The sequence below is a fragment of the Pteropus alecto genome, unplaced genomic scaffold (assembly GCF_000325575.1).
Source record: "Pteropus alecto unplaced genomic scaffold, ASM32557v1 scaffold131, whole genome shotgun sequence".
NCBI classification, from domain to species: Eukaryota; Metazoa; Chordata; class Mammalia; order Chiroptera; family Pteropodidae; genus Pteropus; species Pteropus alecto.
Genome location: NW_006434709.1, coordinates 21755776 through 21780175, shown reverse-complemented (window position 1 = coordinate 21780175; position 24400 = coordinate 21755776). Strand labels below are relative to the sequence as shown.

Below are 24400 nucleotides of genomic sequence, written 5' to 3'. Positions count from 1 at the left end.
GTCTTAGGGTAGTTAATACAAGGGTGAATTTTTCACTTTTAAATTTTTCTTTAACATTATTAATACATTTTTCATAAGGGCTAAATACTCAAATACCCTATTGCAGAGTACTTGTAGTAAGAAATATTTATGTTTATCCAAGTCTTTTACAAGTGATATATTCATATTCATTCATTCTCATTTTCATTTCCTCTCTCTTTCTTTTGTATTTTTAATTTAAGTATAGTTGGCATGTAATATTATATTAGTTATATTAGTTTCAGGTATACAATATACCCAATATACCTGGCATTTTTTAACTTAACAGTGTGATCACCCCCACTAATTCTAGTAATCGTCTGTAACCATACAAACTTATCACAATATTATTGATTATATTCCCCTTCACCTTTTTCACCCGTCCTCCCCTCTGACAACCATCCCTTTGGTCTCTGTTTCTATGAGTCTCTTTTTGTTTTGTTTATTTGTTTTTTTAGATTCTGCATATAAGTGAATTTGTCCTTCTCTTTCTGACTTATTTCACTTAGCATAATACCCTCTAGTTTTATCCATGTTGTCACAAATGCCAAGATTTCATTCTTTTTTATTGCTGCGTAATATTCCATTATATATATACTACATCTTTATCTATTCCTCTATCAATGGACACCTAGGCTGCTTCCATATCTTGGCTTTTTAAAAAATATCTTCTTCTATACATTAGCAGAAGGTGGCACTTAATAAAGTGGTCTTTGAGCAAGTCATATTAACCGTACCCCTCGCCCCCCATAAAAGGTAGTTTGCTGGTCTTATTTGGCTCTTATATCCTATAAAATGAGGAATCTAAAATATCAGACCAAGAGCTTGGTGGAATTATTGGCGTAGTATTGATTATTTTCAGAGGCCTACTTTTGGAAGATGTTCATAGACCCAAAATTGGAGTGTAGCAAGTAAAGCCACGATATAACATGAAGAATATACTAGCCTTTGATCCAGTTCAGGATTTCTTTTTCTAATAATCTATCCCACAGAAATACCCACATAAGTGGGCAAGAGTATTCCAGTATGTCCCAATATTTCCTTTGCCATAGTTTTTAGAACAGTAAAAAGTAGTGTGTGTGTTTTTGCGGTGTAGTGGGAGGGGCAGGGATAGTACATTGATAGTAGGAGAATGGTTAAATAAATATGACACATGCATGTTGTGGACTCTTTTCATACACTTCATACTCTGTTCAGCCACTAAAGGGCCACCCACTGTTTGAATGGACTCCTTTGATCTGAATAATGATGGTTGTGAGCCATTGGAACTTCTCTGTTCAGGGGCTTATGAACTGTAGTGATTGGCAAGAGTTCTGAGTACACGAGAAGGTGACTGTTAAGCTTTGGTAGCTAAGGTTTAAAATCGTGCTTTCTCACATAAAGCAGGATTACTTAAATCATGGAAACATAATAGGCTCTGATCCCGGAGGAACCTTTTTCCACTGACAATAGCCTTCATCTGTGGCTCTTTGGTGACTGGCACGAACAGTGGGCTAGAATACTTGTGACCTTCCAGATGATTGTTTTAGTTCTGTGATTGCTGGATCAGTGGTTCCCATAGTATGGGCCCTAGACCTACAGCTTCAGCATCCCATGGGAACACGTTAGAAATGCAAATTCGGCCCCACTTCAGACCTAGTGAGTCAGAATCTCTGGAGTAAGACCCAGGAGTCTGTTATTAACAGCTCTCCAGGTGATTTTATGCATGCTGAATTTTGAGAAGCACTGATCTAGAGTGCTTCTCATTGCTCCCCGACTCTCGATCCTGCCTGTCGTGGAAGGGAGCCAGGTGCTGGACCTGACCTGTCATACATCTTTCTGTAGAGTAGGTTCAGGAATTCTCATTTGGTTCCATTGGCACTAAATAGAATTACTTTAACGTCTAAGATAATTTTTAATAATGCATACTTTATGAATGCTTATTTTGTACATACTAATTCTGTCTATGATGGCTACAGTTGGAGCCAACATTAAATTTGGATGAAATGGAGAAAGGTGGCCTGAATGACATAGATAAGAATAATGCTCCAAGTTTAGCAAATGCCACTGGGAAGGACAAAGAGAGTCATGAATAACAAATAATAAAGATCACCTTGTTTAAAAATAAAAGCCTCATCACAGTATCTTTGACATCAGAAAAAAATACAACTAAACCAAAAGGTTTAATTTTTAACAGAAGTCTGAAATGACTGGATAGCCACAGCTATGAGAAAGTACTATGTTTCTAAATATGATCTTGTTTTGCATGTGGTATAAATGGCTTAGACAATGAGCCCTAATTCCCAGTGACACAGTTAGGAAGAAACTGACTGTGACCTATCACGTAGTCACGGACTTGATTCTTCGTCTGTCAAGCAGCACTGTCATAAAAACGAAAATACCAGCTCTCTTTATCATGGAATTTTTATTTATATTTAGTAAGTTATGGAATTTTAATTATTTAGAGTCAGAGGTTAAAGATCTAATTAGTAAGTTTTGAACTTGTTCTCATAGATGACCATTTGGAAACTAATGTGCAAATTCTATTCATATTTAAGCTGCTTATTTAATTTGATTTCTTACTATGTGTTTGACATTGCAAAGTCAGGGCATGTTTTGAACAAAACAAAACTGGCAAGGGCCCTTTCCCAAGAGAGAACAACTCTTCCTTCTCCTTCTTTGAAATAAAAGATCATTTTCAGTAGTCCTTTGTTGTTACTATTTTCTGAGCATGGTTTAACATTCCCATCTTTGCCACCTTGAGCTGATTGTAAGAGTGCCTATACCCATTGGGTCCTGAGCCAAGAAGCATCTTGACAGATCATCTAGTTTATCCCATTTCTTCCAGCTACGATAACACCATAAATTTTCAGCATGAAGAAAGTCTTGTGTTCTAAAGACCTCTAGAGAAAAATCATAATACTAAATAACAACAACAACAACAACAACAACCAACATTTATTGAGCACTTACCACACACCAAGCCCTATGCTGAGCTCTTTTCATGCATCATCTCGTAATTCTAATAACACCCCTATGAAGTAGGTATTATTATCATCTCCGTCTTATATATGAGGAAACTGGAGCTTTAGGGAATTATTTGCCCAAGGCTACAGAAAGGGGATTCTTCAGGCTTTTGGCAAATAATTCCCATATTTAGCATTTCTCACTACCATCCATTTATCCATTCATGCAGTAAACATCTGTTCAGTGTCTGCCAGTTCCAGGCTTTGTTGAAGCCCTAGGGATTCAAAGGTGAATAGAATTCCTTATGCTTTAGAATCTTACACTTTATAGGGAGAGATGAACATTTTATCAATGTGATCAATGCTGTTATAGAGACAGTATAGCAGAGTAGTGAAGAACTTGGGCTCTGGAGAGAAACTGCCTGGGTTAGAATCCTAGTTCCTCCACTCACTTTGAGCAAATCACTTACCATCGCTGTGCCTCAGATACCCTCTACGTGAAATGGAGATGATCATAGTACCTACCTCTAGAGTTGTCCAAGGGACTACATGTCAGCAAATGTAAAGCAGACTTTGGATCAAAGTCTGCCACATAGTAAATGTCTTGTCCATATTTGCTCTTACCGTGAATATAACATGAATAGGTACAAGCTGTTGTGGGAACATAGCGGAAGGCTTCTCAGAGTGGTGACCTCCAAGCAGATGACTTGAGGCAGTGTCCATTGAGGCAAGAAGAGAACAGGGAAGGGCAGGTCACAACTGCAGTTCTAGTAGAGGGCTGTCAGCAGACCAAAGTGGATGGAGAGGGAAGGGAAGGGAAGTGGAGAGTGAAAACAGGCTCTCAGTAAGTTTACAAGAGTTGGCAACAGTAGGAAATAAATGCTCTGAGGAATGAAATATGGAGCTGGTTGGAGGCAAGCAAAAGTATTACTCAGCAGTGCTCAGAGCCTTGCTAAATTTGGAGCAGTGTTTGTACAGTGGTATTGGTCCACATGGTGATGAAATTTCCTTCACACAGTATTCAGCTTCTTGGGTGTCAAGTGAAGAGGTGGACATTTGGGACTACCCCTGCTAGATTGCCTGCACCCTGCCTGCTGTGACGGAGACCCACTTTCTCTGCTTTAGGCCTCTTTAGGATTGGGGAACTGGTCATATTGAGAGAGACTCAGATCACATTCTCCTGGCGCCTTTCCCATTCATTATCCATGGATTTGATTTCCTGACTTCTTGATCATTTTTGTGACTCTTTAGTTCCTCTCCACATTCTCTCCAAATACCTGTATAGTTGTTGGAGCCCAAAGTGCTTCATTAGCAGCTTGAGCCTATGATTCCTACATGTTGTGTTCCTTTATATGTGGCTGGGATTATTTTTCCCTCTTTTGCTTAAAGTGCTTCATTTTCCCTTCCCAGGTTCAATCTTATTGGCATGCCAGGAACAATTGAAAATGTACATTAGCTCTTCTGGCCTATAGTCATTTGTATCTGGTTATTTTCCCTTCCTAGCTGTATTACCAATTCAAATTTTTATTAAGAACCTTTCAGTGGTAATGCTTAGCTAAACTCTAGTGAATTATGGTGATGAATAAACGTAGTTCTTAACTTCAAGTGGAGAAAATAACCTATGTACACTGTCAGCATGCTGAAAAGGGAGGGCTTCCTCTTCAACTTTATTCTCTTTGTTTCATACCACTTTGCTTACATCATTTTTAATTCAGAATCGATGTCTCTTGCCCAGCCATATTCTTTTACCAGTTAATAATTTGTCATTGTGCAGTCACAGATAAAAATGGGGCTTAGGATATATTTTTCAAGAAACCACTCTGAATGACTGCCCAGGCCAGTGATTCATAAGCTGGGGTGGGTGGAAAGAATTATCAGAATCATGCGGAGGGAGAGCTTTACCAAGTACACTACCCTCCAGGCTTCCTCCGAGATTCTGACCTGCCACCCTCCTAGTCCCTGCTATTTGAGTTCATTATTGCAAGAGATACTGTGACTGATAGAAGTGTGTCATCTCTCTCAAGTATATAGGGAGAAAAAAGCTAAAAATCCAGTTATAGCCAATTGGGCTCACACCTAAAAAATGCTGGATTTAAATCTCTTTTTTCCGTCTACCACCATGCTACCCTGAACAAGCCCAATCCCATCTGATCTCAGAAGCTAAGCAAAGTCGGGCCTGGTTAGTACTTGGATGGGAGACCACCTAGGAAGACCAGGTGCTGTAGGTGTAAAAAATAAAAAAATAAATAAAAATAAGGGATTGTAAGCTGACAAGGTCCTTGCAATCTGTGAGGTCGACCAAGGGTTGCCTCGCCTAAAAAAATAAATAAAATAAATATCTTTTTCCTGTGTTGTCATGACAGTACCAAGATATGTTAAGGTGCTGTTTACCCATCCCCCTGTCACAGCACTTACAGCATTGACAGCACCCATGCTTGATCTGCAGCCTGAAATCAGAGCCCCAGAGATCTCACATATAAAGAAACAACATAGTGCATAAATAGAGAGGGTCACTGAGTTGATCGAGACCTAGACAAACCCATGTCACACTTCAACAAGTAATAGTGAAATAACATGTAAACTGATTTTGAGCTCCTAAAGCTGCCTGTCAGAATGTCTTCAAAAAAGTCAAAACATTTAAATGTGCAAATATTATCTTTTAGATTCTCAGAGGAAACTGCCCCCCTCCAATCTAACGTTGATATAGAATTGAAAACTCCATTTCCTGTTCCCTGGTGTGTCCAAGGTATTTAGGAAAGATCATGAGTGTTTTGAAACTTGGGTTTATACAGCCCATTGAAATGAAACATCGCATTAGCATTTCCCACAAGAAAGAGAATAGTTAATTTTGCTCAGTGTCTTATGTCCCTTCCTCAGTAACACTTCAGGATTTGGTATTTCAGGGCATAAAAACATAGCGTAGAAGCATTCCTCAGCCTCAGCCTCAGCGCAGATTTCCTCAGTTCGCTTGTATCGTAGAGAAACAGAGGTCATCGACAGATAGTAATGGTCTAAGTTTGTATCACACAGAGAAGAACTGTGTTAGAACAACCCTTTCTTCCTTTGTAAGAATTTTATTTAATGAAAAAATTTTCTCTTTCTTTACAGACTGTATTTCTCCATGCAAGCTCGTGGGGAGACTGACAGAGAAAAGCTGCTGTTAATGTATCAGACAAATGACCAAATAATAAATGGACTTTTTCCTCTGAACAAGGACCTGGCATTAGAAATGGCTGCTCTTTTAGCTCAGGTAACTTTCGTGTTATGTGGAGTAATATTTTGTAAAAATAAAATACGAATTTCAACACTGAATTAACTATGGTAAAATAATATACCTTTAGTAATTTTTAAAATTTATTTTGCTATGATTAACACCTTAAAAATTACAGTTTGACTCCAGTTGCTCACAATTGCAATGATGTAGAATGAGACAGTACTCTATAAAGGGAATCTAGCTTCTTAATTATCTTGAAAGTATACCACTAGGTTTTGTATTTAATAAAGAAGTTTGAGTGTAGAGCTGTGGGACTAAGGATGCCATGCTGAAATCGTTCAGTAATCTAATAGGAATCAGTCTTTTGAAAAGCTCAAATATTTTCTTTTATTCACCTATTGTATCAATTAGGATTAAGTTCAGACTTCTGTAATCACACATATGCAAATTAATAATGACAATCTACACGAGGGATATTTGTCTCACATAGAGAGAGAGGCTTGCTGGCACCTCTACAAAGTCATTAGGGGCATAGGCTTTATCCTGCTCTCCATTCTCCTATCCCTAACATGTCATCTTCATGGTCCTTGCACTCTGCCAGGGCCAGCTATCACATCAGTATTCCAGGCATCAGAATAGAGGAGGCCTAAAGAAAGGCATGTCCTCCTGTCTTAGAGAAATGCCCCACCAGTTACATAGAAGTTTTCCGTTTATGTCCCTCTGGCCAAAACTTAGTCACATGGCCTTGCCAACCTACAAGAGAGACTGGAGAATAGAGTCTTAGATGGGCAGCAGTGAGCTCAGATAAAAAGCTCAGAGAATGGTCATACAAGGCAAAAGTCTCTACCACATCTTTGCACAGGTTAATTAAGGAAATGTGTTAAGGCACCTATGTTGTACGTCATCAGTGTTTAGCTTTCTCACTCAACACACTGTCCCAGGACATCTTATTAATTCTCCTCATTTTATCTGCCACCTATACCAATGATCCCCAAATCTTTTCTCTCCAGTTCATACTTCTTTCACAGGCTCCTTAAATTCACCGTATCAAGAACTGAACTAATCGCCTCTCCTCTTCCTTCACATCTGTATCTGCACTGTGATACTGCCTTCACTCGGTGCCTCAAGCAAGCTTCAAGGAAGCTTCAAATCCAGCTGTCATCACTCAGCTGTCATCACTGACTGCCCTCCCCTTCACCCTTTCCCCCAGTCACCATACCCTGCCCATTTTTTTTATTTACTATTTATTAATGCCTATAGCACCTGGTCTTCCTACGTGGTCTCCCATTTAAGTACTAATCAGGCCCAACCCTGCTTAGCTTCCAAGATCAGATATCGGGCTTGTTCAGGGTGGCATGGCTGTAGCCCATGGATTAAGGCTCCACTGGGGCACGAACCCAGGACCTTCTGCGTGTAAAGCAGACACGCTAACCGCTACACTATGGAACCACGTCCAACACTGCCCATTTTAACTCTTAGATGTGTTTACTCTGTTCTCTCCTCTCCGTGCTGACCACCATTGCTATCACATCCTTACCATCACTACACTCTACCTGCTCTCCTGCATCAGGCTTCTGACGAGTGTGTTTTTCTCTGGTCTGGTCCCCCACAAATTTATCCTCCACCCAGATGCTAGAGAGATTGTTCCCGTTACCTATTGCTGCATAACTAATGATGCCAAGACTCAGTACTTCAAACAATAACAATTTGGACAGGGATGTGTGAGAACAGTTTGTCTCTGCTGCATATGGCATCAGCTGGCACAGCTCGAAGTCTGGTTGTGACTCTACAGCTGAGCGTGGGAATTCATTGAAGGCTCGTTCACTCACACATCTAATGGAACTTCTGCTGGGGCTGTCAGCTAGAACACCTATGCCTAATCTCTTCCTGTGCTGCCTCACAGAATGGTGGTTGGATGGCAAGAGCAATATTCTGAAAGGGAGACAGAAGTAGAAGCTGCCATGATCTTAAGGCCCAGGCCTGGAAACTGCCATGGTGGTCTGTTCTGCAGCACTAATAACTGGGCTGGAGATAGAGGAAAAAATGTGAATCTAGCTATGTCATTCCTTTGTTTACATGGAAGGACTTTCATGATCTAAACTCTGCTTGCCTCTCCAGCCTTATCTTTCAATATTCCCTACCTTGAACTTTATACTTCAGTGAAGCATAAACTATGGTTCCCTGACTTGGTTCACTTTTTCTTACCTCTTAGGCTTTATTTGTCATCTCTACCCCCATCCTTTTACCTGTTAACTTAAGCTTATCCTTTAATTTTTATCTTAGGTGTCATTTATTCTAGGAGAATTTCCCAAATGCTTGCTGGGTAGGTTATATGTCCTTTTTGGGGTTTCTGTAATATCCTGCTCATATCTTTTATGTGCTGACCTCAATGATTTATTATTTATTTGTTTCTGCTTTGGACCACTGACTGTGGTGTCCCTGAGGGCAAGGACTGTCCTTATTTATCTTTGTATCTCACACAGTGCCTTACACATAGTCCATTATCCATAAATGTCTTGAATGAATCAACAGTGGATGATTTAGTTTATTCTTATAAAAACGTTTATGGTCATCCAAAGTTTAAAGCATTAGTGCTACATGGCGTGTTCTCTTTTGCAAGTAATGAAAAGCTGAGGAAAAGAGAAATAAGTGCCATATTTTCCTGGAGATAGGATTAGAAATGGTTTCCTATCATGTGCCATTCTAGGCTGTAGTTCTCTAAAGGCACAGATTCTGTTAAAATCAGTCTCATTTTTACTAAAATTTTAGTTAGTCTTCTTCCTTTAACTTTTAATTTTGTAGGAAAGCTTCTTCAAGAAAAATTATAATATACTTTGGAGATATGTACTTCTAACATTTTTTAGGTGAGGACGAGCTAGAAAAGTAAGACCACACACCTAGAAAATTCTGAGCACATTACTAACTAAAAAGTATAATTTCTCCATCTATAAAAGGAAAATTAAATAATACCTCTGTTTTTCAAAAGAGTAGTTTTTGTGAGGATTAATGAAATGTACTAAAGAGATCTGAGCCTTGTAGAAGAAAAGAGTTGTTTCTGTTGTAGATTTGAACATCTGTAGGTCCATGTTGATATTCTCTGTCCTAATTAGGAAATCTTGGAGCTGACCATTAATTGTTGTACATAGTGTCTAGTAAAGCATCACGTTGGTGTGAGGCATGTTGGGAATGATCTGAGTTGATTTTCAGTTATTTTCTAGACATTTATTGTGATCATTCTGTGCCAGGCATCAGAGAGGGGAGACACTAAGCTTGGAGATACCACTATAGAGTTCCCTCAGAAGCAAGGTTACCTTGAATAGCCTGCCACTTTTGTAACTGTTGTTTGTCTAACTGCCGTATTCTTGGAGGTTAATCCTGGCCTCGGATTTTACAGGTAGCTGTGCTAGGTACTACCTGGTGATAGATGAGGACAATAAAAAGTTTACTCTGGGAGAAAGATTTTAGTATATTTGAAGAGCAGATGGACAATGTTTATTTGGTGTGAGGACATTAGGAAGGATGCCTGACTAAATAGGAGATGGGGATGACAGCCAGACAGAAAAGCCAAGCCAAAAAACCAACAAGTACGAGACGAGGTCAGATATAAAAAGTTTTAAGAGTAGTCTGTAAGGATGAAGCTCAACTGAGGAATTTAGACAGTAACCAGTCAGATTATGAGCTAGACAAGGGAAGCCACAGGGGTCAGAATCTCAGAGGCTGTTCTAACAGCTTACATGGAGGCAGAAGGCCCTTTTGAAATGGTGACCCAGGACTTTAAGACCATCCCAGTCTTGATGGGACTCTCCATCTGTTTGTTGGGGAGTATTGTGAATAAGGATGTGAATGTTATGTATGACATTCGTCTGAATATCCCTCACCCCATCTTGCTCTTTGAACCCTCCTTTGGTACCCTATTCAAGACATTTAATGCAGTTCATCACAAGTATTCGCTTATACTTCAGTCTCCCAACTAGACAGTAAACCCTTTGAGTATAGGAACTGTGCTCAACGTTTTTCTTTCTTACAGCACTTAGCCCAGTACCTGACATATAATGAGGACTCAGTACAGGTTTGAATTAATGAATGGGTGGATAGTGGATGGAGAGATGGATAGGTAGGTATTTGGATGGGTGGGCAGGGGATGGCATCTTGGTAGCCTGTTAATAGAGATAAGGATTGAACATTCTTTCATTCAGGGAGAAAGGGGCTCTATTCCCAGGAATAACAATAAAATGAGGAGGTGAATATAGTAACATTTATGGGGAAAATCTAGGAAGAAAGGAAGGAGAATATAGTTTTCGCTTTCATTATATTCAGTAAAGACCGTTAAAAAGTCCAAGTAATACTTTTTGAAATTCCTCTTAGCTTTAGAACGTCTTTGTCTTTCATTTTTAATTTCTACTTTGCTTTATTATTATCAACTAAAATAGTACCTTAAAATGAAAATTTTCCCTATGTTGTAATAGGCAATAGTAGAGTAGCATGGCCTTCAGCAAATACTATTAGATGATGATATTAGCTTAGGGTGGTTAATGTAGAAATGGAACTGAAATGGTTAAGTTATAAATTTTTTTCAAAATTATCATTCAAATGGAATTTAGATTTTAATAATAATGCTTATATATGATTATAAATTCCATAATCACACAATCATGACAAGTAGATTTATATATGTTATAGAGAATGTTTAGAAAGAATAAAACTGATTTTCTTTTTTAAACTCTTTTCAATATGCTGTATTTTCTCCTTTTTGGATTTCCAATTAGGTGGAGATTGGAGATTTTGAAAGACCTTTTTCAACTCCAGCAGGGCATGTTACTAATCAATGCAAAGCAAATCAAACTCTAAAGCAAGTCATAGAGAAATTTTATCCTAAAAGGTATAGAGATGAGTCTTCTGAAGAACAGTTAAGGTGAGGAACAACTTGTAACTTTTAAAAGGCAGAGAGACCCTCTGCTTTTTGGTGATATTTTTCTGTTCAAAGTTTAAAGAGGAAAAAAATTGTACGTGAACTTTTTTTTTTTTAAAGACTTTTTTAATAGTGTTGACTCCCAAGAAATTTATTTAAGATGTGCGTAGAAGCTTTAGAATCTAGGTTAAAAATTTTTTTAATGAAAAAAAATTTACCTTAATTTAAATGATCTACCTTTCATTTGATCCTATTCATTCTTGTCCAAATTAATCCTGCTAACAAATCAAAGAAAAAAACAATAATATTTTTAATTTTATGAAGTATTCGCCAAAAAGATTTTTTTACCTCTTAAGGTATTCCATTATAAAAAAAAAAAAAAAAAAAAAAGGAAAAAAAAAAAACAAATTTCTTAAATATTTTAAAATAAAGTTTTTACTTAAACTCTTCTACATAGAAGCCAATCCAATTCAGCATAAGCTTTTTCCAAAATAGAAACATTTGAGATCAGTCTATGTAAATTTAGTGGTTGTCTTCATGATTTTATTTAAGAGGTTTCCCCTGCATCCGACATCTCTCGAAGCCAGGAGTGGTAATACCTAAAATTCCACTGTTAGGGATTTGTTCTTTGGTCACAACTTCTTGTGCTTTTCTTTAAAAATGAAAATTATTCCCATGATAAATTACCTTTTAAACTGATTTACACTAAAGTTGATGTTGGCTAATCATATTTCTAAAATGTACCTGGAGTAGGTGGGCAGTGAAAACCTATGTCATGCCAAGAGCACTAATAATAAGAATTTGGTGAAAAGAATGCTACAAAAGGACAAGGGGTGGACATACTAGATGGGAGCCACAAACTAACAGCTTCGCCTAGGTTATGCCTGGGTATCCCAGTTGTATCTAGGATTGACTTAAGGGGAACTTTGTCTTGGGAAGATGATACATTGTTTTTGTTTTGCTTTTGTATTTTTGCTTTTGTTCTCTCTTTTTTAGGCAGCTTTGCCAGCGACTGTCAACCAGATGGATGGCCCTCCGGGGACATAGTGCTGCTGATTGTGTGCGAATTTATTTGACAGTAGCCAGGAAATGGCCATTCTTTGGTGCCAAGTTGTTTCTTGCAAAAGTAAGAAAGACTGGAGAGACTATTCAGTTCAGGAAAATAAAACAGTGGTAATAGTCACCCCAGGTTTACATATTCGACTTTTAAAAAGAAAATAAGGAAATTCTCAACAATTTAAAGAAAACAATGAAGGGGCACTAAGGAAAGGGCAGGAAAGTCATCAGCTTCTCTATAGTTTTCCCTCTGCTCCATGTCCCCCTACCTTCAATCATTTCTTATACTCATTAGGCTCATCGTTAGACTGAAAACAACAGTAGAATTATGCTTTCTTCTCTTTATTCATTCATCTAGTCGTTCATTTATTTTCTCACTCATTTGCTTATTTATTTAGTGTTTACTGAATTCTATTTGTCAAACACAGAGCTAAGCCCTAGGGATACATAGCCTTTGGTTTCAGATGGGTTGTACTCAAACTTCCAGGAACTCACAATCTAGTGTTGCAGTAGGCCTGGAAACAAGCACTGTGTGGTGAATATGGCTAAGAGTGACATGAACGGAGTGCTGCAGGAACACTGAGGATGGAGAGACTAACCCTGGCCAGAGAGTAGATCAAGTAACCTGTCCAAAGGCGCATGTTAATAAAGGGCAAGTTTGGATCTCAAACCCAGGTCTCCCAATATCAGATTCACTGCTTTTTCCATTATACCACACTGCTTCCTCTCCAACAGAGATTTTAAATAAGTTGTTGTTGTTTCAAGTGTTGCATTGCATTTAAGCTGAAAAAATATTTGTGTAATTTTGCTTAGCATTTTTTATATTCCACCTCTTCATAGCCCATAACTCCATCATCACTTGGAAGTACTTTCCTGTGGCTGGCTATACATGAAGATGGTTTAAGCATCTTAGAATTCAGTTCCATGGTAAGATTAAATCCTAAAGTTTTGCACTGAGTCAACTGTTTTCCATTGCTCAGTGTACTGTAAACAGAAGGTTATGATATCTTAATCTGATTTTTCTCATACACAGAAAAGTCTTCCTAACACTATATAATGAATAGTTCTTCTACAAATATATAATTAGATTACAATTTAATCTTTTAAAACACGATTAGACAGGTTATATACAGGCATACCTTGGAGATCTTGTGGGTTTGGTTCCAGACCACTGCAATAAAGCGAATATCACAATAAAAGCAAGTCATTCAAATGTTTTGGTTTCCAATGCATATAAAAGTTATGTTTACGCTATACTATGGTCTATTAAGTGTACAATAGCATTGTCTAAAAAAAAACAATATACATACCTTAAAAAATACTTTATTGCTAAAAAATGCTAACCGTCATCTGAGCCTTCGGCAAGTTGTAATCTTTTTGCTAGTGGAGTGTTTCACCTTCAATTGGTCAAAAATGCAGTATCTGCAACACGCAATAACCTGAAGCACAATAAAATGAGATATGCTTATATTGTGTATGAGAAAAATATTAAGAGACCATGACTTAATTGTAATCCTGGTAATATTCTTAAAATAGCTAAGATATTTATAGTGTTAAAAAGATTGCTTTCTGTGTAAAATGAAAATCTTTAAGATAACATTAAAGTAGAAACTGTAGCTGCCAAAGTTTAAGTTCAGTTTCACTAACACTTCTATAATAGTTACTATAATTTCCCATAACATATCATTTACCAGTTCACTTGTACATATACAGTATGTTAGAGCTTTTTATATGATCAAATATGAAGGCAAACTGTGCTTTTCATATGTTTGTTTATTTATCTGAAATTTATTTTCTGTAATATTTCTTATGTGTCATATTAGATGGTAAAAATTTTTTCCTTTTTTTTTTTTTTAACCTGGAGGGCAGGAATTGCTAAAGTCACTTGGTAGGTGTGGCGGGGCTCTCCTATCTTTGAACAGTCAGGGATCACTGAGAAATTTTTGGAAACCAAACTATCCTTTAGTGTCACAAGTATCTGTTTCTCCTTATAATTGCTAAAAAACTTTTTTGAAGAAGTTTATAGTTTTGAATGCTTTTTAGTTCTTGAATGGATAACTTGTAGATTACAAAGTCAGTGATTTAAAGTCAACAAAAATTTGTACACCGATATTAAGTTACTTTAGCTAAATAAACCATTACCCTAGATCCTGGGAGATGGACGCACAGGCACAGGCCAGGCAGGAGACCCTGGGGGCTGCAGCTCTTGAGGCATTTAGTACTGGAATGGTCTGCTCAGAGTCTTGCAAGCAATTACCAAGTGTGCAGATTCCTTTACTTTTAAGCGGTACATCTTCAAATTATATTTTAAAAATTGAGGAACACATTGGGAAAAATATTTGTTGCATATATGACAAAAGGTTGGTATCTTTTATGAGCACAGATGTTTTATAAAACAGTAAGGAAATGACAAACATTCCAACATTCAGATGGGCCAAAGCAATTCACAAAAGAAATACAAATGCTCAGTTAATGTATTTTAAAATGTTAATGTCACTAGTAATCAAATACAAATTCAATCTAAAACAGTGAGAGTCTACTTTTCACCAGTCAGGTTGGCATAGAGTCAAAAGAATGATGGTATCCAGTGTTAGCAAGACTGTGGTGCTAGCAACGTAAATGGGTGTAAACTTTCTAGAGGAGAGTTTGGAAATATTTTCAAAATTGTCCCTTTTTTTTTTTTTTGAGGTAGCATTTTCAGTTGTTGAGGTTTATAACCAAAGAAATAATTATGTACGTGTATTATGAAATATGTTGAAAATATGCATTGGTGTATTGCTTAAGATAGTAACAAATAAAAATGATTTAAATATCCTGCAATAGGAGTTTAGTTAAATTAAAAAATTATCTATAAAATCATTTAAATATAAGTACATCTGTTGTCATAGAAAGTGTTTCACAATATGTTAAGTTAAAAAAAGAAGCCATATGCATGATACGGTTTCTGTTTGTGTATATCAAAATTTACATATCAGGGTGAACCATATGGATTTGCCAGTATTTGACCATTTTTAAAAAGTATCAGTTTCAAATGGCTCAATCTAATATATATATGATCTTAAAGAACATAGAAAAATATTAACAGTGGTTTTCCACTGGATGCTAGAATATAGATGCTTTTTATTTTTGTCTTGTATTTTCTCATTTTCCTGAGTTATTTTTTTCAGAATCAAATATATTTTAATTATAAAGATAAATAGTACCTATATAAAATTAGTACGCAACTATTTTGGATCATAATAAATTTGATTTTAGAAAATTATATTACATCATAATTTATATGAACATTTTAATGGAGACATATGGTACTTATTTCTCATCTTTGAAAACAAAGAGCATATAACATTTTTACTTCTTCTCTTTGAAGCGGTTAATAGTCAGCTATGTGTACAAGAGTCTAATGACATTCGGAGGATTTCAAGATGATTTTATGGTAGTCGTTAACAATACACATTCAAAGGACAAACCAACAGAGAAATTACTTTTTGCCATGGCAAAACCCAAGGTAAGTAGAAGCCTTTCCACTAACATTTTCACACTAGTTTTGTCGTACTAAAACATTTATTGTGCAAAGACTAAGTTCCAGATGGGAAAATAAACAGCCCTAGGTCTAAATTCTTGCTTGCCTCATCTTTCTAAAGCCTTGGTTTCTTCATCTAAAAAAATGGTATAATGTTACTTTTTGGGGAGGGAGGGGTTAAAAATGAATTAAATGAAGGCATAGTGCCTGTTATATAGGAAGTTCAAAATAAATGGCCTTGGTATAAGTTGTTGTCAAATACTTTATATGCATTATCTTATTTACTTGGAGTAATTCACTTTATGGACTCATTAATGGGAAGATCGAGGTTTTATAATTAAAACGTACTTGTTTCTTTACTATTTTTAGCCAATTATGTAGTTTTAATGTAGTAAAAGTTAACTAAAAGCATTAAATAAAATTACATTCTAACATGTAATTCCAATTTTAGTAAAAAAATGAGAAATTGATTTTTGTAGAACTTTAACTCTTAAAATTGTCAGCTTTTCAAAGAGACTATTCTTAGAATCTGAAGCTTTTTTAAATTTTATTTTATTATTAGTTTTGAATACACAGTACATTGGTTAGACATTTATGTAGTTTATGAAATGATCCCCCTAATTGCTCTTTCTCTCCTTTGGCTCTCCACCTAGCCATTACATTACTGCTGACTGCATTCCCTATGCCGTGCTCCCCATCCCGTGACCATCCATCAACCACTAATTTGTACTCCTTTAACCCTTCACCCAAATCTGAAGCTTTGTTAAACATGGCAGATATCTTTTTAAATGAAATCTGTACGTAAGTGAAAGCAGATAATAACTGCAGAGGATAAGAGCAAACACGCAGTAGTCTATTTTCAAAAGAGTTGATATGATACACTGAATTTCTTTTTTTATATTATTAAAGTATAGTTGATACACCGCATCATATTAGTTTCAGGTATACAACACAGTGACTCGACACCTATTTACCTTATGAAATGATCGCCATGATAATCCTAGTAACCATTGGTCACTGTAGAAAATTATTACCATATTATCATTGACTGTATTCCCTATGCTGTGCATTATGTCCTTGTGACTTATTTACTTTATAACTAGAAGTTTATACTTCTCGATCCCCTTTACTTTTTTCTCCCTTTCCCCCACTGCCCTTCCCTCTGGCAATCTTCAGTTTATTCTCTGTATCTATGAGTCTGTTTCTGTTTTGTTTGTTCATTTGTTTTGTTTTTTAGATCCAGCATATAAGTGAAATCATATGGTAATTGTCTTTCTCTGTCTGACTTATTCCACTTGGCATAATACCTTGTAAGTCCATCTTAATTCATGTATTCACAAATGTGGCTTTAAGATAATTGATAGTTTGTACTACTGTCACATTTTCTAATATTGCCACTAAATTCGATGGCTTTTTAAGAATCACTCTTTCTGCTGGTTTCAGTAATGGAAAAAGAGGTCCATGCCTTGGTGGTGCTAAACATGTACTTCATTGGTTGATCTGTATAGAAGAGAATTGTGGTAGCCTTGCACTTACAAATCTAGACCAGCCATGGCCAGCCCACTTCTCAGAAGCATAATGGTTTTATTTTTCTTGTTTTAGATTCTTGAAATCACTCTTTTGATTGCCAGTTACATCAACAACTTCCATCAGCAAAAGGCAGCACTTCACCACCTCTCTGCTCCACCACTGCTCTCAGCACGTACCGGGGGACCCCAAGCCAGGACAATGGGAAGCCAGCCCTTTCTGTCCAGCAGCAGACCAACCATAGGCCCCACTTTACTCTGAAAGCTTGGGGGCTTGAACATTCATGCCCTGTCCCCAGAGCAGTGGCTGCATCACCTCTGAATAAGTTCATTTACATCCTGGCAACATGGCACCCACGCACTAGTATTCCAAACTTTAAAAATAATGAGGGTTACTCACTTTTATTTGATTCATAAATATTTGAATGAATGCTAATAATAAAACAACAAAATTTGCCAACACACTGATTTTCTCTTACATTAAATGGGTTAGAATTTGTCATTGTTTCCATCTCCCTTCTCACTTCCAATATGGGTTGTTTTTTTTCCTTTTTAAAAAAATATTCTGGCAATCTTTAGAAAGGGGGATTCCAAACTCTCATTGGCAAACCGGTTGATTATTTGGAAATGCTCACTGCCAAAAAACTAAGTACTGTAATTAAATGTGCTTTTAATTAATGATATGGTGTTTGGAAAGAAAGAGAGTACACATTGTAAGAAACAGCTGCAGGGTAGTATTTGTGGGTAAACTTTCAGAGCAAGTACAGTAAATCTTCTGGCCCTATGAATCATTGAGTGGGAAAACAGGAGTTAGGTCACCAGAACCTCCTACGTGATATTAGAAAGCATACCCGGTCACCTTTTCAGATCACTGGAGTGTAAACTTTAAAGCGAGACAGTGATTTCTGACATTTCTTGGTTGTCAACATAGCCTGAGTTCACTGGAATAGTGCCCATATTTCACTGCATTTGGTGCTGGGTCATCTTGACCTTGTTTTTTTAAATAATAATATCTGAACAAAGACAATTCTTAAAGCTTTGCCTCATATAGTACTTTTTAATTATAATTTGAAAATAAATTCCCAGAAATATTTTTAAAAGAAAAGCGAAAGTAATATTTCTGTCAAAGGAGGTAAAATTTTGGTTGAAAGAGTCTAGAAATATATTACTTTACTAGGATACATACATGATCAGTACATTCCAATATGTATCAGAACAAAGTAATTGGTATTCATGATAAAAATGAAACTGTGATAAGATATGAAAATTATAGAAATGTTTAATTGCAATAGTAATCATGAGCATACTTAATATTATTTATGTGTAGAATATTCATATTTATTTTTTGGACATATTTATCACTTTGTGGATGGTATTTTTTTAACCAATTTGGAAAAAAAATGTTAGCTGCTGAATTAATTTGTTGGCAGAGCCTTCATATTTTCTTCTTTGCTGCTTTCTCCCTATGGCAATGTACTGTTCTCACACTAAGCCTTTTAAAAATGTTTCATCCTATATTAGCATCGTTAGAAAGGGCAGAGCCAAAAAATGCCCAGCTCAAGTAAGACATTGCTTTATGGGTAATGACAAGACAAAAAAAAAAAAAAGAGAGAACATAGAAATAGATTTCCGTTTACTATTTCTCTTAATCGTTTGAGCCACAACCACTCACTGCATAAGCAAATTAGTTTTTGGGAATAAACTGGTTACCAGTTTGGGATGACTCTCAGGAGGCTTTTGGCTGGGATACAATAGAGTTTCTAAGTTCCCAGAAAACCATTTAAAAATCATTAGTTGGTGAGCCAGAGGCTTGGCCGAGCTGTTACATATGTGTGAGAACTTTATTCTCAGGCAATCATTAGTTCACTTTTTCATAAGCCCTCACCCCCTCAAAATCTTCTCATTTAAACAGTAGTGAAGGCTTAGCTTAAATGGTAGTACCCTAGAGTTGGCATTTATTTTTGATAGAGCAGAGATAAAATATTTTGATGGAAAGAAATCAATTTTCTGTAACTGATGATGTGAAAATTTTATTTTCTGTGAAATTACTTATGTAGCCATTTAAAAAATTCAAAGTATGTTATTATGATTGGTTACAAAAGAATAATGTTACATGTTTAATTGTAATATTTGTCTCCTATCATTTTCTTCCCTTTCAATCATAATAAATGATTTACAAAACCCATTTTGAGCATTAGCTTTTGAATAATCTTCAAGAAATACCTAATGTTTTCATTGTCAAAGCTGAGGTGTACTACTAGTGAAAATGGTAGTTATTACCTCTTTCTCTTGCATTCATGCTTTGTCTTCAGTGGTGCTTTGTTTTATACATATAAAAGAAAGCTGTTTTGGCAAATTGTAATTTTATGACATATGTTTGCATATTGACACATATACAATGTGTATAAACCATGGGGTTCTCCTATGATTTCATTATAAGCTCCTTAAAAGAGCCTATTTCATACAGGTGAGTTGAATGGGCTGTGTTCTAAAAATTTATTTTAAGTGGTTCTGAGTTTTGCGTGTGTTTGTCCTAAAACTCAAATACTGCCACAGCTTGGAAATGAATTTAACTCTCAACTTACAAAAAAAGTTGGTCTCAATTTACAAAGAGTCTTTGTTCTAAAAATGTATTTATCAGTTGATTGTTTGAAAATGTTTTTCTGTAGAAAAAAATATGTGGTGGTCAGCTTCCTGGAACAAAACATTTAACCCATAATTGTACTGAAGTATAATCCAGGAGAGTTAACCACCATGGATAACCATATTTCTCTAGAAAAAGGCTTTCTGTGTTCCTGGCATGCCAATGACACATTTCACCCATCCACCCATGCCAGCTGCCATGGAATTTGGACTCCTTTAATTCAGAGTCTCTGGGCTCATTTCTGTGGAGCCAAGGCTCCAGGGATGTGGGAACTGAAGAGGAGGAAATAAGAAGCAGAAATAATGGAGTGGAGAAACTTCTCTGCTAACTGGTTCATGTAGAAGTTGCATCTCTTCTCCGTGTTCTCCCTATTCTCTTTTCCCTAAAGGAAAGGGATTTTACTGCTACAGAAGTAACTTTAAACTCCACACATAGATATTTAGGGTGAACTGAGATTCATCTATATTTTAGTGGGACCAAACCTCAGAATTTTCTTGGGCATTTAGGTGGGAAGGTCAGTCCTACAGTCAAGAGTTGGATGGGCTTGGGCAGAGGCTGAGGTGAGGAGATGAGATGCATACTTGCTCCATATTATAATTTTACCTGTTGAAGTTAATTTTACCTAAATTGAACATAGTCTCAATGGTTCTGGAGGAATGTTTATAATCAACATCAAACCAAACATCTTCATCGTATGCTTTATAAGTATTTTGGGGTCCAGTAATAAGAAGGAACAAAAACTTTCACTAGGGCAATATCTATTAGCAAATAACTCTAAGACAAGATATAAATGTTCACCATAGCATCTGAATACAGAGTACCTTTCCTTTTAGCACTTTGTTAACATAATCTTCTAATCGATGAGGTTGGGAAGTGGGGGTGATGTGAAGATGACATTTCTTCCTGAAGGTGTTATAGATTATATTAGTGTCTTTATGAAAATTAGATGACTTCAAAAGAACAAACAGCAAAATAAAGAATAGACAAATGGAGCTACACCAAACTTAAACACTTCTGCACATCCAAAGAAACAATCAGCATAGTGAGAAGGTAACCTGCAGAATGGAAGAAAAGAACTGCAAGTCATATATCTGAGAAACGGTTACTATCCAGGATAGATAAGGAACTTTTATAACTTAACAAAAATCAAAAAAATTGGATCAAAAGATAGGCAAAGGACTTGAATATTTCTCCAAAGAAGATATTCAAATGGCCAATAAGCACAAGAAAATATGCTTAACATCACTAATTATTAGGGAAATGCAAATCAAAACCACAATGAGACATCACCTTATGCTCATCAGGATGGCCACTATCAAAAGACCAAAAAATAAGTAAGTGTCGGTGAGGATACAAAGAAGTTGGAACCTCTATCTACTGTTGGTGGGAATGTAAAATAGTACAGCCATTGTGGAAAACAGTGTGGAGGTTCCTCAGAAAATTAAAACTAGAAATACTGTGTGATCCAATACTCCTATTTATGAGTATATATCCAAAAGAAATCACAGCAGAATCTCAAAGAGATATTTACACACCCATGTTCATCACATCATTCATCGTAGCCCGGAGGTAGAAGCATCATCAAGAGATGAATAGACAAAAAATCTGGTATATACATACAATAGAACATTATGCAGCCTTTAAAAAGAAGGACATCCTATTAATGCATGATTTTAAAAGATAAGAATTTCATCTTTAAGCATGTCAAAAAATAAGAAGGAAATCCTGTCATATGCTACAACATGGATGAACCCCAAGAACATTACGCTAAGCAAAATAAGCCAGTCACAAAAGAGCAAATACTGATGGTTTCCATTCATATAAAATATCTAAAGTAGCCAAAATCATAGAAACAGGAAGGTGATAACCAAGGGCTGAGGGAGGGAGGAGAGAGCCTTAGTGTTTAATGGATATGAAGTTTCCATGTTGCAAGATGAAAAAGTTCTAGAGATCTGTTGCACAACAATGCAAATATACTTACTGAACTGGTTAAAATGGTTAAGAAGGTAAATTTAATGTTATGTGTTTTTTCCACAATAAAAAAAAAATTATATGAATCTACTTTAACAGTGGCAGTGGCTGTAGAAGACTAATTCCCTGTGTCACTATGTGGGCCGAGGAATCCCCAGGAAACATCTGAATGTTGTGTACCAGAAGGGATAGCTGGGAAGTTAACTCCTTAAATTTTCAGAAAATATTATGGACCTACCAAACTCCAGTAAGAGTTTCCTTTTATGAGAAAAGTTTGTTGAAAATGAAAACTTAAAAAGCATAAAGAGAGTTCTTTGTAGCTTTTGGATTATGCAGATTCAACGATTGTTTTTCCCTGAGATGTAGTCTCATCAACACTGAAGTCATGCCCCACTCTTCTACCAAAATGTCTTTACATGAGATTACCATTGACCTCCTATCAAATCTAATGGACTCAAAATGGTCTGTCTGTTGGACGGTATCTCAAATTCACCAGGTCCTCTAAGCCTGGTTCTCCAATAAATGGCTGATATGATCATCAACTCATCAGTCACAATGAGAGAAACATCAACTTTTCTCCCTTTCTCATAGCCCCCACTTTTTGCTGTCTCATACTTATATTTAAACAGCGCTTTTTTGTTGTAAATTCTAAAATTCAGCTTGAACAGACAAAAAGGATAAATTTTATTACAAGCTTATTAGAATGTCTCACATAATCAGAGAGCTGAGCAACCGAGTCATAAGAAAGGTGAGGACACAGATGAGCCTCAGGGACAACTGGAACTATGAGACATGTGCCAGTACTTTCTCTTCATATTTCTCTGTGTCTGTTTCATGTTCTCACTACAAAATAGCTTCTTTATTTAGCAGAAAATATGCTAGTTTTTTTCTGGAGGGGGAATGACTTAATTTTTCCAATTCTACTTTGAAACATCCCAAGTAAGGGCTCTGATTAGCCATGCTGTTTACTCTGAACCACCTCAAACACTCAATATTAGGAGAATTCTTAAGTATATTATTAAAAATTTATGTAGTGGAATATTTTGCTGCCATCAAAGTTATGTTTATGATAGGTTTTTTATAAAATTGATATGGGGAATACATGTTAAAATCAGAATTTTCATTAACTTTATAGTAAAATCTCAACTTTGGAAGAAAAAAGATAGAATGGAATACCAAAATATTTAATAGTTATTACTTCTGGGGTTTGCTTATTTACCCTCTTCTTTTCTTCTGTATACTTTTTTTTTTTTTACAATAAGCTTATGTAACTTTGAAAACAAGGCAAAAAATGTAAAAAACCTTATTGTCACTTTATGGGCTATTGTTAATAGCTTCCATATGGGCTTCCAGACTCAAAAACATCCTTTATGCAGCTGTAAAAAATTATCTCATTGAATCTCATGACACACTCCTATTTAAAATCTTATTTGGTTTCTCATAATCAACACAGTAAAATCTAGACTGCAGGCTCCTTCACTGTAGCCCAATCTACATGTCCAGTTTGCACTCTCACCTTAGCCCCACCAGACACTTTATATGCTTTCACCCCAAACTACTCAGTTCCCCAAATATACCCTGCACACATCTTTATCCTTCTGTACTGTTGCTCATTCCATCCAACAAGCAGCATAAAACTGTTTCCTCCTCCATCACCACCATTGAAATCCTTGAGTCTTTTTTGGGTGATCCAATGGGGAGCTCAAATTTTGTATATTCTTACTTTGAGAACAATTTTCATCTACCAAAGAAGGCCACTTTGTCCAAGTGTAAAGCCTCAGGAGGCATAAGGGTAGAAAATGGAACTCACCTGCTCAATCAGATCAACTGAATCAACTGAATCAATGCTGATGATCAGGGCCCAGCCAGAGAACTTTCACCTTCCTTGTTACCAAGCTCTCTCCTTCGACCACCTACCCAAGTTACCATGCCTAGTACACAGCAAGCACTTGGCAAAATGTTATCGATGGGGCTTTCTAACTAACATACAAAGGGATTCCAGAGTTCCAGAACTCAGATTATTATGATTCATTACAATCTGTCCCACATCAGTTTGTGAGCTTATAGGCTGGCTAGTCACAGGATATCTATGCTGATTCAGTAACAGGTATATCAACCTCCCTTGCAATCATCCTTTCTCCATTGAACTCCACTCGCATTGCATCCCTTCCGATGTACAAATGCAGTCTTATATGTCTCCAAAATGCATCTAGATGTTGGGAGGTTTCTTGTCTCCAAAGATTTTATCTGAAGTGAATGTCTTTTTTTTTTTTCCCTATCAACCATCTGCTTTATTTCCAGGAATGTAATCTTGTGTTTCTATGTTCAAAGTTGCTGATCAGCAGCTTACCACATGATAATGACAATCATTAAGTCATTATAATGTGTCAGACACATGAAAGTTATGTTTTACATACATTTATCTTATTTAAAACTCATAATTCTCTGTGCTTTACAGAATCAGAAACTAAGGCTCAGAGAAATTGAACTGAGTAATTTATCCCTTGTGGCCATGTGGCAACTTAGCTAGTATGGCTAGTCAGGACTTAAATCTACTTCTATCTCACTCTAAAGCCTATGTTCATAAACATTACACC

General features: G+C 36.4%; 1 protein-coding gene and 2 pseudogenes across 3 annotated transcripts in view; 2 read left to right on the top strand and 1 right to left on the bottom strand.

Annotated features, from left to right (window-relative positions):
• PLEKHH2 (pleckstrin homology, MyTH4 and FERM domain containing H2) overlaps nucleotides 1–19373 on the top strand; it is an 85218-nt gene extending 65845 nt beyond the window's left edge. For 2 of the 3 annotated variants that reach the window (XM_006909638.3, XM_025045224.1), the window contains 6 exons: nucleotides 6072–6213; nucleotides 10944–11089; nucleotides 12083–12212; nucleotides 12983–13069; nucleotides 15510–15647; nucleotides 17265–19373. In XM_006909638.3, coding sequence (XP_006909700.1) covers nucleotides 6072–6213; nucleotides 10944–11089; nucleotides 12083–12212; nucleotides 12983–13069; nucleotides 15510–15647; nucleotides 17265–17450 — 829 coding nt within the window. In that variant the 3' untranslated portion in view covers nucleotides 17451–19373. Of the gene's footprint in view, nucleotides 1–6071; nucleotides 6214–10943; nucleotides 11090–12082; nucleotides 12213–12982; nucleotides 13070–15509; nucleotides 15648–17264 lie in introns of those variants that run through there. The other variant, XR_003045685.1, reaches the window with a different exon arrangement.
• On the top strand, nucleotides 5073–5191 carry LOC112478064 (annotated as a pseudogene).
• On the bottom strand, nucleotides 7429–7544 carry LOC112478053 (annotated as a pseudogene).
• Nucleotides 19374–24400: the final 5027 nt, after the last annotated feature.